The sequence below is a fragment of the Pteropus vampyrus genome, unplaced genomic scaffold (genome assembly GCF_000151845.1).
Source record: "Pteropus vampyrus isolate Shadow unplaced genomic scaffold, Pvam_2.0 Scaffold379, whole genome shotgun sequence".
Lineage (NCBI taxonomy): Eukaryota > Metazoa > Chordata > Mammalia > Chiroptera > Pteropodidae > Pteropus > Pteropus vampyrus.
Genome location: NW_011889160.1, coordinates 486,508 through 499,459, shown reverse-complemented (window position 1 = coordinate 499,459; position 12,952 = coordinate 486,508). Strand labels below are relative to the sequence as shown.

The 12,952-nt window shown below is 54.0% G+C and overlaps 1 protein-coding gene and 1 long non-coding RNA gene across 6 annotated transcripts in view; both read right to left on the bottom strand.

Annotated features, from left to right (window-relative positions):
* Positions 1 to 1,410: 1,410 nt before the first annotated feature.
* The window catches only part of ZNRF1 (zinc and ring finger 1), a 93,729-nt gene continuing 82,187 nt past the window's right edge, over positions 1,411 to 12,952 (bottom strand). Inside the window, exons 3-5 of one of the 5 annotated variants that reach the window (XM_011379926.2) lie at positions 5,298 to 5,403; positions 3,622 to 3,713; positions 1,411 to 2,102 (exon numbers count right to left, since the gene is read on the bottom strand). In XM_011379926.2, coding sequence (XP_011378228.1) covers positions 3,656 to 3,713; positions 5,298 to 5,403 — 164 coding nt within the window. In that variant the 3' untranslated portion in view covers positions 1,411 to 2,102; positions 3,622 to 3,655. The other 4 variants (XM_011379925.2, XM_011379927.2, XM_023523136.1 and 1 more) reach the window with 4 other exon arrangements.
* Positions 11,860 to 12,952, bottom strand: part of LOC111731490 — a 3,736-nt gene continuing 2,643 nt past the window's right edge. The window contains exon 2 of the long non-coding RNA XR_002777160.1: positions 11,860 to 12,545. This is a non-coding gene — a long non-coding RNA (uncharacterized LOC111731490). The remainder of the gene's footprint in view (positions 12,546 to 12,952) is intronic.

The window sequence follows — 12,952 nt, the reverse complement described above, 5'->3', positions numbered from 1 at the left end:
GGGGTAAGCACCAGCCCCAGGAGCCTGGAATAGCATCCAGCGTGGGCTCGAGGCCTGCCCCACCTGGCTCACGACCACTCAGCTCACCTAGGACGCTGCCAAGGCCACCAGGCCTGAGCAACCGAGGTGGGCACACAGGTCTCCACCTGCAGGCCCAGGGGTCAGGCGAGGAGATCTTCAGGGTCAGCCTTGCTGAAGGAATTAAATATAGAACAGGGAGACACAGTTGCCAGGCAGAAGCAGGCGGTGCTGTGAATAGAACAGTGCTCTTTGCAGTGACAATGCCACTAGGGAGCCTGATGTGTATGTGCCAGGGCTTCTGGGCAGACTCTGACCCTCGTGGTGACCTCTGAACTGCGTGACTGTCTCCACTTCACATGTGAGGAATCTGGAGTTTAGTTGAGTGAAGCTGTTTCAAGATCATTCTGACACGAGGTGGAGGAGCCGCTTGCACATAGTCGAGAGCCTGTGTCCTGGTGAGCATCAGTCCCCGGGGTCTCCACTTCAGGCAGGTCTGACGCAAAGGCTCAGCTCAGACCCACTCTTCTTTAGCGTTTCTCTGTACGTGCTGAGTGTGCCTGTGCCTCGGCTCACATTTGCCCAAGGGCCTGCAATGCCGTTGCACAGTAGGTGCTGCAGGAACCATCTGATGGAGGATGACTGCAGAGCAGGGCCTGGAGGGGTTGCAGTCCACAGAGGCAACGGTACACAGGAGGCCCGAGAAGGGCAGAGCAGAGAGGGCGTGGAGCCATCTCCCTCCATAGCTTTCCTTCGCAGGCTCTGCAGGAGGCCTTGGAATGCTGCTCTGGGAGCCTGTCTGGCACAGGGACAGAGGCCAGGCATGCACTGCTACCCCCTGCCCCAAGCTTCTTACCCAGCCCAAGATGGGCCAACATTTGTGAGCCTTGAATGGCTGGTTCTAGTTCAAGGCTCTGAGCTGGCTTAGCCCCAAACCACAGCCTGTTTCTGGGCCTCAGTGAAGCATGCCCATGAGTCAGCACTGAGGCCTGGACTGAGCGACAGGCAGGGCAGGACGTGGGATGCGGAGCGGAGGGCTAGGGGCTGGGGAGAAGGGGCGGTGCTGGGCCAACACCTGGAAGAAGCGACCCCCTTGTAGCCTCCAATGGCTGCAAGATCTTTGCCCCTGCAGATCTCGCAGAAGCGTTCCGTCACAGCCACTCCACAGGTGATGGCAGATTGTTCCATGATGCTTGAGAGGGTTAGTAAATCTCTGGGATTTGGGTCTGACCTGCCGCATCCCCTGTACCCAGGCGTGAGTGCTCCAAGAACCACATCACACCTGCAGCCCCAAGCAGTGGCCCTGAAGGAAGGCTTAGGAGGTAGGGGAGGGAGAGGGGGGACATGCCTTCAACCCCCATTTCCTGATCGTGTAACAACACTTCATTAAAATAAAGTCACACAGTGCATCTTTTATTAGACATTATTTTAATACCATATCAAAACATCTTGACTAATGAAGAAAGCTTTTCCCCCAGCTTCGAACATTTTTTTAAACATTTTATAGGTTTTTTTTTTTTTTAATATTTTAATATATAAATACAGAAACCTATCTTGCATGGGCTGATGCCATGTGTGGCCATCGATGGCTAAAATGTTCTCAAACGGAGCGCCTGAAAACAGGGGTAGCTGTACACGTTTCTTTAATAAGTCTTTTGTCTAAGTTTTCTGGGAAAAAAAAAAAAAATCCACAAGGGTCTAAGAAAAATGTTCAGGCATTTTTGCAGGACACTTGTGGTTGTTAAATCCTCCGAAATGACCAGAACCAGGAGGGAAGGAGGGAGAAGAAACGGGCACGGAGGGGAGAAGGTCTTCCATGGGTTGGCTGTTTCAATTTTTTTCTTTTTCTTTTGGCAATGAAGTCAAGATCTCAGGGTCCCCAGGGGAGAAAAATGCAAAACCAAGCCAGAAAAAATGGACAGAGGAAACCAAGGCAGAGCGGTTGGTGACGGAGGGCCTGCGGGGCGCTGGGCACAGGAGGACCGTGCCAGAGGGCTCCTGCGCCGTCGGAACGGGTGTGACGAGAACCTGGCTGTGTTCTCTTCTGTCACTGAGTGGGTTCTAGCTGGGCAGCAGACAGCAATCTGTAAACATCACGAGGGAAAACACCAGTCGACACCAGACTTTTTTTTTTTATATAATTTTTTTTTTTTTTGTAAACACTTTAGAGACAGACCCACAATGCCTTTCAAAGGTGGAAAAAAAAAATGCGCTTTCCCTCCTGGGATGAGGGGTGAGGGGAAGGATGGCGGTCGATTCTTCTCTCGGACGCGCGGCTCATCCGATTTGGTGTCCTCAGGGAGGAAGGGAGAACCAGTGTCTGGAAGTCAGTGCAGTAGAACAGTGTGCCCTGTTCCCACTGGTGTCCCCGACTCGGCTCGGCCTCAGTGTCCGAAGCCTCCTCCCAGGAACAGGGCTGGCTGTCCCCACGTGGGCCACAGTGCGTAAGTCGTGCTCCGTGGGGCGGAGGCTGGGCCTGGGCGCGGGTGGTTCCGGTCCAGCCCCCGAGGGGGCAAACATCGTGCCGGGAATCGGGACGCGCACGCCTCACTCTCGCCCTCGCTGTTCCATCTCCCCGTGTCCTCAGTTTTTGAGGTGAAGGTAAAAAGAGCAAATGTCCCTGATTTGTCTGCCATCATCAGTTGTTCTGGGAGTTTACTTGGAATAAATAAAATAAACCTAACAAAGAACAAGAGAAAACAAAACAAAACAAAAGAGAGAGAGAGAGAGAGAGAGGAAAAAAAAAAAAAAGAAAAGAGGCCCCAAAACCTTTGGATGTGAGATGAAGTGAAGTCAGGGTTTTGGCTTCTTTGGGGGTTTTGTCTGCTTGCCAGAACAAAACAAGGTGCCAGCCCAGATCTCAGAAGGTAGGACAGGTAGGACGGGGACAAGAGAGGATGGTCAGCAGTAAAGCAGGGTGCTCTGAAGAAGTGGAGAGGTCAGACTGGAAGGTTCTCTATAGGGATGTTAGCTGCACGGGCCTGCTGCGGGATCAGGGACCTGTGCAGTGGGTGGGTGGGCTGCGTCCGGCCTGGAGGCCTCAGCTCCGTCTGGCAGCGGGGATAAGGGAGGTTGTCTGAGGTTGTCTGGTTCTTCCAGCAGTGGAATGATCCCTGACAAGCCCTGCAGGGGACAACGCACCGTCCCACAGACTGTCCTGTTTAATAAGTGTGATGCCCATACAGGAACGGGGAGCAAGATTATCCCCCTGTTCCCAAAGCAGCGGAGACCCTGAGGACTTGAGGACCTGCCCCAGCCTCTCAGCGAGCACAAGGCCGGCTGGGTGCAAGCCCAGTGTCCGGTTCCCGAGCTCATGCTGCTTCTCCCGCCTGGCACATTCCGAGGGGCTCTTCCTGAACCTCCTTCAGGGGCATCTGCCCCAGACGTCTAGACAGACTGGTCCTTCCCCAGCGAATCAACTGTACTGAGCGGTTCTTCTTCGTAACCGTGCAAGTCTGCATCTCTTAGCCTTCCCAGAATCATTTCCCCCCACCAGGACCACTCACTGCCATGACGTTCCCCTCCCGGGGGTGCGTACGGACAACTCGGCCCCCCACCCCCAGGCCCCAGGGGGACCTGACCCAAGCCCCGAGCCCAGCTCACCTTTGAGAGGAATCGGCAAGCGAGCCCAGCAGGGTCAGTCCGCGGGGTGCTCTGGACAAGATCTGTTCACTTCAAACCACGAGTCTATGCAGCTGAGGCGGGAGGCGGCAAGGGGAGACAGGTTATCGCTGACCAGGCCGCTCCTTAGGGGATTTGCTCCGAGGGTCAGGTCTCTGAGCAGGGGTTTCCTAAATCTCGCCTGCGAGGACCCCAGGGGAAAACAAGCGTGTCCCCAGATACCCACTTTCTGAGGGAGCAAGAAAGGCAGAACACCAAGACTGATCTTGGCTTAGCCGGGGCGGCCAACCTGGCATGGTGGGTACAGGACTGGGGTGGATCTGGGTGCTGTAAAAAGGCAGGAATGTGGCCTTGAGAGGGATCCAGGAGGATGGCAACGGCTACTTGCAGGGCAGCTTGTCGGCCATCCCTAACGCTTGAAGGGCCGGAGGTGGGAACAAAGACCTGGACGGCTGGCCAGGACTCTAGCTCTGGGGACCCTCTCCTGGGTCAAAAGAGCAGCTTCGAGGCTCCCTCACTGGTGGGTGACATCCTAGGAGACTCTCAAGCTACCCGGCTCAGATCGCTGTGGTTGGCAGCCAGCATCTAGCCCTTCCCAGAGAAAGGTGGCCTTCTGGCTTAGGGGCATTGCTAAGGAGAGCCAGACGGGAGGCTGACAGTGAAACCTTGGTCTCTAGTGCTTACAGAAAGGACTGTCTGAATCAGAGAGGGGACAGAGATCGTCCCTAGACAGCCTTCTGATTTGTAAACCAACATCTGGGTATTTTCGAAGTCAGGAACCAGACATAATTTGCATGATTCTCCCCAGGGCCAAAGATTCTCTTCTTCTGGTTCTGGCTGGTGCCCTGCCAGAACTCTGTGCTGGACCAAGACCAAGACCCCTTCCCCAGGCCAACCTTGAGCCTCCCCGCTTCAGCCACACCCGTGTGCCAGGCACCATGGTTGCCCAGTGGTCCGTGGCCCCATGAGTCAGGCTTTGGAAAAGCCCGGGTGTCAGGAAGGAGCTCTGGGGCTCGAGGTGCCTGGAGCAGGTGGCAGCCACAGGCAGCACAGAGTGTCCTCCCATCCTGGGTAGGGAGGTATCTTCTTTCCAGTTGGAAACAAGAACGAGGCTCATGCCGGAGTCCGAGGACAAATGTCATCCCTGCTAATTATAGCAGCTTTGAGTGCTGTGGCCCCTCAGGTGGTGGCTATTCCTGCCACCTGGCCCTCTGGGGGCAGCAAGCACACTGCTCCAAGCTGCCTCACACACAGATGAGGGAGGGGCTTCACCCTGCTGAACGGAGGGGCCCATGGAGGAAGATAAGGCCTAGGGAGACAGATGGAGAATCAATCCTCCAAAGATGGGAATTTTTGGCTCCGTGGGATCCTAAGCACCTCCAAGCCGTGGGGGCTCTAACAGGTCTCCCTATCAGGCCCCACCATCCAGGCTGTCAAACCAGAGCAAAACCTCTGGCAGTTCTACTCAGCCTTGAACTCGGCATGTCTGTTGGCCTCTGCCTCCACCGCACTCAGAGTCCAAGGGTGGAGGGGTAGGGAGTGGGGGAGGTTGTTCAGCAATAAATAGCTAGTGAAGAGGGTCTGCCCTTTTCTCCCTCTGCCCGCAGGGAAGAAGCCCTCTGGGATGTGGCGGAGCTGGCCCTGCCACCTTCTCGTACCTTTTGTGATAAATGCACAGGCAGGGCAGCCTGGCTATCGTGTCCCCCTGAAGCAGCTCCTCCAGGCAGATCACACACTCACCCGCGTCTTTAGTCAGCACGTCATCTGCAAAGTGGGGACAGGGGAGAGTGGAAGACGGTCGGCCACCAGCAGACAGGTGGCAGAAAACAGGCGTGGGTCTAGAATTGGTCGGGGCTGCTCTGGTCACCCAACATGTGCTAGGCTGTGTGAGTGACACAGAAACCCAAGATGGACCTGGAACTAACGACCCTCGCCACAGAGACAAGACACGCACACCACAAGTTCATTCTCCAAAGACGAAATGGAATTAATCACCAAATAAGTGACCCGGGGAATGGAGGGAGCTTGCAGTGGGATAGACACGCAGCAGAGGCAGCATGAGGCAAACCGTTTCCCTAAATAGACTTTTCCCCTAAACATACGTGTAGACCAGGTGCAGATTTCTGGTTTGGAAAAACAGGGTGATGGGGACAGTGGTATAAGGCGAGACGAATGGAAGAAACAGGCGCTCCAGCAGACACCTGCACATGCACGTCCACAGCAGCAACATTCACAGGAGCCAAAAGGTGGAAACCACCCACGTGTCCGCCACCTAACAGATAAGCAAAAGGTGGCTTAGCCATACAACGGAATATTACTCAGCCATGAAAAGGAACAAAAAATTGACCCATGCTACGATGTGGATGAACCTCAAAAACATTACACTAAGTGAAAGAAGCCAGACACGAAAGGCCACCTATTGCTGTTCCATCCTATGAAATGTCCGGAACGGGCAAATTAATAGGGGCCAAGGGCAGGAGGGAATGGGGAGCGCCTGTTTAACAGGTAAAGCGTGTTCTTTTTTTGTGGTAGGAACACTTAGCATGAGATCTGCCCTCCTCACAGGTTTTTAAGTGTGCAGCACGGTGCCGATAACTACGAGGCACAACACTGCTCTGCGCACCTCCAGAACTCGCTCATCTTGCGTAACGGAAACTTTATGCCCGTTGAACGGTGAACCCCCACTTCCCTCTCTCTGCTCAGCCTCTGGCAACCACCATTCCGTCCCCTGGTTCTGTCTCAAGTATCACATGTAAGTGGAATCCCGCAAGAGGATTTCTTTTGGGGTGATGAGAACGTTCGTAACTAGACAGACGTGGTGGTTTACAACCCTGTGAATTTCTAAATGCTACAACTCAACTTTTTAAAAAAGAAAAAACAAAAAGGCCCCGCACTCCCACGCAAAAACAAAACAAACAAACAAAAACAACAGGACAAATGGAAGGAAGCTGGAGCGCCCAGGGCCGAGTCGGTAATCCTTCATAACCAGTCTCTAACGTTCTGGGCACTGGTGACTCAGTGAATAAGCCACGAACTCAGGATTCAAGAAGCTCGGAGTCTAGCGAGAGAGGCTGAACAAGAAAATGGAAATGAAGAGCACAGGACGTCCCGGGAAGTCATACGATGCACACAGGCCCAGGTGTGAGAGGTACGAAAGATGACTGCTGGGGTGGGGACCGTTCAGAAAAGAGTTAGCCCAGGCAAAGGGATCGGTATTTGTGCACCGGGGAACTACAGAAGCTTGCTGTGGCAGGTGCAGAAAGACTCCTGGGGCCACGGGGCAGGGGCGGTGGCAGGAAAGGAGATGATACTAGACTCACGCCCTGCTGTGGGGTCTGGGCTTCACCTGTTCACTGGGAGGCACTGGAGATGCGCTCTGACCACACCCAGTCTCTGGAAACTGCTGGAGGAGGGACTGAAAGAACCCAGAGATGGGAGCCCATTCTGGAGGCCAGTGCAGCAATGCAGGGTAGAACTCCAGGCCGACACTAGCCGTGGGGGCAGGAAGCGAGAAATGGTGCGCTAACAAGGCAAGTTAGGCAAATGGGGGGTGCTTGTCACTAAGAGAGGAGACCCAGGTGGAGAAGGACAGGCGGACCAGGCATCTCCACTTGTGACACGCTGACGGAAACCTCCAGGAGTCTGTTCAGGTCTAGATCTGGGGTTCAGAAGAGAGAGGTGGGCAACAGGTCGTAGATGTGGGAGAGAGAGATTGGTGGGCAGAGTTTAGACTGAAATCCAAAGAAGGCAGAATACGAACCCAGGTCAACCTTAGTATCTGAGAGGCAGATGAAAGAGGTGAAGTCAGCAAAAGGTTACCCGGAAGTTCTCGAAACCACAGGAGAAACGCCGAGAGCGGAATTATGGATGTGAAGGAGAGCTTGAAACAGGATCAAGTCCCCACCACTAAAAGATTTTAATTGTTTGTGAACATTGCCCATGATACATATTTGAGGTGTGTGTGTGTGTTTGTGTGTGTGTGTGTGTGTGTGTGTGTGTGTGTTTTCACTTGAGCCTCACAATCTTAAGAGCCAGGCAGGGCACCCAGTGTTGTCCCAACTTTACAAATGAGGATGCTGAAGCCAGGGGTCAGACATCTTTCCCAAGTCAGAGGGCTCGTGAATGGCAGTGGGCCTGGACCCTTTGCTTGGCGCCCTCCTCCAATACTGTTTCTCTGTGCCCTCTGATGACTCGGGTCGAAAAGGAAATATCTGGGGCCCATGAAATGGGGATTCTTCATGGCCACAAAGGGTCTGGTGACTCAGAGTCCCCCACCAGGAACCCTGAGGAAAAAGCCTAATACAGAAACAATCCAATCTTTCAGTCCTAGTGCACTTGAGCTGCGAGAGAAGTCACTCTCGCTTGCCTGGCCACGTGGACAACCTGCGGTCATTTTCTCTGTTAAGACATGGCTAACCCAAAGGCCCATCTGCATAGAGCGAATGAGGAGAAAAAGGAGGTGGCACACGATCAGCCTGCCACTGGAGTGTAACCTCAGACTTCGAATATGGCAAGTGGCAGATCGGTAAAAGGGCATCCTCTCCTTTTTTAAAAGCATTAAATGCCATACGTATTTCAATATTTGTGTGTATGCACGTGTTTCTGTAAGCACAGATCAAAGTCTGGAAAGACAGACACACATTACAAGGGCGGAGGAAAGAAGAATTAGAAGAAAAAAACATTTTGGAATTGTTTGATTATTTGTACACGTATTTTCATCAAAGGCCCCAATAAAGAAACATGTCAGTGTCTGCATTTCCACTGGAAAGCAGCAAAGGGTAAGGAGGCCTGGAGGGTGGCGATCTATGACGGAGCGAGTGTACGGCACAGCACAGACTCTGGGCGGTCATTCCGGTGTTCACGGCAAAACTCTCCACTTTGCTGCACGTTTGAGATTTTTCGTAACAAAAATATTAGAGGAAAAACCTCCGATAAAGATGGGAGGGAAAGGAGTCCAGCTTCGAGAAGGCACAGTCACCCTGCACACGTTCCGGGGCCTTTCCTTCCCGCACCTTTGCCTCGGACATCTCACCGGTGACGTGAGTGCGGGCACAGCCTCGGTCTCCGTGCCCCTCTCCACGCCTGTGGTTTCCTTGGGAGCACCACATTGCTGATGCCGAGCTAGGGTCCCCTTGCATGTTCCCCTACGGACTGGACGCAGCCCTCGTCTCTTCACACCGGGTGTCACCAGGGGAAGGGAGAAGGCCGGGAGGTGCAAGGACAGTTCATTTTCTTATCCTGCCGCGCATTCGAGGACGCGGGCTTGAGCGCGTGAAAGTGAAACACGCTCTCTTCTTACGAAGAATCGATTGCCGCCACCACACAGCACTTTACGAAGCATTTTCCCGCACGGCGCAGTGTCGTGCCTCACCAGCCGGCCTGGGTCGGCAGCACTGGAGGGAAGAACGAAACTGTGCGGCTGCCCCAGCAAACCGGCACGCAGCGGGGAGCACATTTCCCTGGGACCAAGGGTCCTGGCTGCATAAGGCCGCCTGCAGGTCCCCAGGACGGGGCTTGCCACCCGACCACGTGGGAAAATCGGCAGTGCCAGCACCGTGCGCGGGGAGCAGCATTCTTCCTATGGAGGACAGATGGAGCACAGATCCAGGAACATGCCTGTGTGGGTTGAGTAAAACTTCCTGTCCCAATCCCTGGGGCCCTGGAAACCAGCAGTCCCCAGATGTCCCTGGGAGCCTAACAGTGAGTAGAAATGGCTGAAGCGGAAGGTTGGCTATCAACCATTTCCTATAAGACTTCCGCACTCTTCAGCCAAGGATGCTGGGCCTGGTACAAGTTGAGACCACACTGCAGATGGACTCAAATGCCCCTTGGCATCCCCAGGTCCCCAGTGGAGGGGGCTCAAGCAGTGCTGACTGATGAGAACACAGGAGCGAAGCTGTGCCAGCTACCATTCCCTGACAAACCCCTCCCAAGCACCCTGATGCCCTGTGCAAGGTCAATGTCACTGCCCAAGGAGAAGTTTGGAAGTGTTTGGCCTTGCCGGGGGTGGTACAAAATGATGCCAATGCCTGTCCCTCCAACCAGACCTGGGAACCAGACTTGAATGGCAGGAAAAGTTCTCTAGCGCCAACATGGGAGGTGTGTCACCTATGATGGGGCTAGAGGTGGGGGATGGTGGGATATCCCTGCTCCCTCCCTGAGACACAGGGTAACACTTCTGACAGCTGCTGTTTGTCAAAGAAATGGGATCTGGGAAGAGAAAAAGGAGATATAACTATCTTTGGGGATAGTTATATGCCAGAACTTCACAGATGCATCTCAATGAATCCTAGAGACCCGGGGTGGGGTGGGAGGCCTTTGTATCCATTCACGCAGCTGGTAAGTGGCTGAGACTCCCAGGCCTAGTTCCTTCCACTCTGCCAGTTTGCCTCCCTTCCCTACAAGAGCAGGCGACAGGGTCTCTTCCCTTAGGGCTGGAAAACGCCACCCATCGCACAGACGGCTTCAGATCTTTCTTTTAGTGACCATGTGTGTGTGGGGCCCAAGAAGGGAGGAGGAGCCCAGGTGCTCAGTGTGGACAGATCAGGGCACTACAGCCCTCCAAGTGCCACTGTGGGGCTTAGCTCGACATTCCCCGAGGGACCCTCAGGGCTGCTGCTGGCAAGGAGCAGGTGGGGAAGCCCAAACAGCTACAGATACATTTATGCCAGCATCCAAGAGGGAAGGCCGATGTGCAGCTTGCAGCCAGCAGCTGAGCGCAGGACTGTACATAATAGGTTCCTCTTGTGGCTGATGGCAGCCAGGGCCCTGGTGGGAAGGAAGGTGGGAGCCGGAAGGAGAAGCCCCAGGAATGACGCAGACACAGGCTCCGCCCCCTGGCCTCATTTCCAGCCTAGGTGTGGAAGAGCCTGGTCTTGCCGCCTCTCCGCAAGCACAGAGCTGCTCGCCTAGCTCCTGGGGGACAGGAAGGGGCAGTGCCACCAATGCCAAGACTTGCCAGCTCCCACCTGGGAAATGTGCAGGCAAAGGGGAGATTTGAGCAGAGAGTTCCCCTATCAGCAGTGGCATCTTCGCCCCAACATCCCCAACTGTGAGGTGTGATCCTATTGTTTTGGCCAGGTGGGGCTGCAATGATGACAGCCCAGAGGGGTGAGCTGCTAGAGCTCAGGCCCAGAGGGCTTCGATTTACAGAAGCTCTCCACAGCAACCCCCTCGGTCCTCGACTCGGGCTGCCCTCCCTTCGAGACTCTTCATTCAACCGGCAGCCTGGCCAGCCTACCAGCAGCGGCCGGAAGCGCCCTCCTTCCCGCCCTCCTGGGTAGGACCACCAGGACAGACTCTTCTGCAGCCAGACACAGCCAGACTCAGCCACCGCGATGGCACCTAACAACAGCTCCTGGCAGCGCCTTGCTGGGCGGGGCAAACTCCTAGGCCAGGACCTGGCTTCCCCAGGCTGAGGAAAAGGCATTTCCATCCCAAATACAGGGTCTCAGCAGAGACACAGGCCAGATAAACACCATTCACTCAGGTCCACTAACTCAGCTCAAGGTAAACTAGCAGGAGGCATTGCTGCTTTGGGGGGAGCCAGATTCCCTCTTCTTTAAAGAAACCTTATGTGACATTTAGCAGTTCAAGAGCCCTGAGGTCGGGGGGCAACAACCTTTAGCAGAGAGGAGAGGAGGGTAGTCAGGACCTAAGAAGCAGGGCATGGGTCTGGGCCCCCAAAGAGAGCGGAGGGGAGAAAGCCTTCTAAAGCTGCCTTGACAGCCACCAGGTGCTCCTAATACTGTTAGCAAAGGAACCGGCCACAAGCCAGAATCTCCCAGGGCTAAGGACCACTGGCTGGTCCTGGATCAAGGCCCCCTACCCCCATGCTTCCAATGGACAGTCGATCGCCTGTCATGCCCTCTTCCCCGTAGTGTATGACTCTCTTCTCTTCATAGTAAACCCAAGGCCCCCATCTCGAGGCCCACTCTGCTAGGTGAGCAATTTGTTGGTCAAAGTTCGGGTGCATAGTCTCGAGGGCGCGTTCTCCCAGGCTCAGAGCCACAGACAGATGTTGGAAAGGGAGAGAAATTAAAAGGCCCATTCAAGCTGGCCGCATTTACCCACACGAATGGGTCCCCCGGAGCCCTCCCTTATGTCCTAAGAGTCCTGGGCTCTGAGCCGCCCTGGAAGGAAAGGAAGGAGGTGCTCTCCCTGCACCCCCAGAGCAGGGGCCAGCGCCTGCCCCTGCCCCGGGAGCACTGGCTACTGCTCTTCACATTTCTCCTGGGCACTGGGCAAACCCGCTGAACTAGTCTTGCCTTTCCTAAACTGTTTTTTTTTTTTTTTTAAAATCTAGCAGGCGGCTATTGGAGGCCTTCCAACCCACAGCTCAGGCCAACCCTCATAATAAGAAAACTACTACTTTCTATCTGCCTCATTTAGGAGGTTTTTACTTTTTTCTCTTTGGCGGCTAACTAAATTTCATCTTATATAACCGCCGTTTTATAAAAAATGCCCCAACTGGTGCCAGCAACTGCAGAAAGTTTGTTTATGTGTAGATGGGAAGTCTCCAGGGGAGTGACCAAGAGTTCTAGTGAATCCTCCTAAGAAAGTAGCACTTCTTTCTCTATCCACTAGGAGGACAGCCGCCCCCTAGCCCCCTTTCCAGAAAGATCTGAGAGCTCTATATTTATTTCACAGACTCTTTAAGGTCTCCTCACATTACTATTATTTCTTTTACAAGAAAAGATAAAGTGAAGTCAAGAGGTTGGGATGATGAGAAATCAGGGGTAGAATATGCTACTGGCAAAACCAAAATAAATAGCTAGAAATCCCAACTGGGGGCTTGGCCTGTGGACCCCGAAAAGCCTGGGCTCGATCTGAACTAGACCAGGCCCCAGACCAGCTCCGGAGACTGAAACTCCACATACCAACCCCAGGCGGTAACGCCTTCTTACCTGGAAGGGTTCGAAGTCTGCAGAAAAGACAAAGACAGTATGAGGGGTCCAGCCCCGAAGGCCTTTTCACAGCAGGGCACTCAGAAGGGCCCCTGTTTCTGAAGCACCTTCAACACCTTATGACGAATTCCACTGACAAGACTCATGCAACATGCTCTCTGGTGGTAAAGGACTGACTTTTGCAAAAGAAATCCTGGATTGAAAGCTTCTAGTTTATACACGCACACACATACACACACAACCTGAGGAGATGGCTTTTTAATCAGAAGAAGAGGGAAAAGATGAGACCAGCGCGAGAACAGCCACAGGCTGGTCGGCCAACTTCCCTGTTCTTTAAGGCAGTGGTCCCCAACCTTTGTGGCACCAGGGACCGGTGCTCCTCGGAGACTCTAATGCCTGATGCTCTG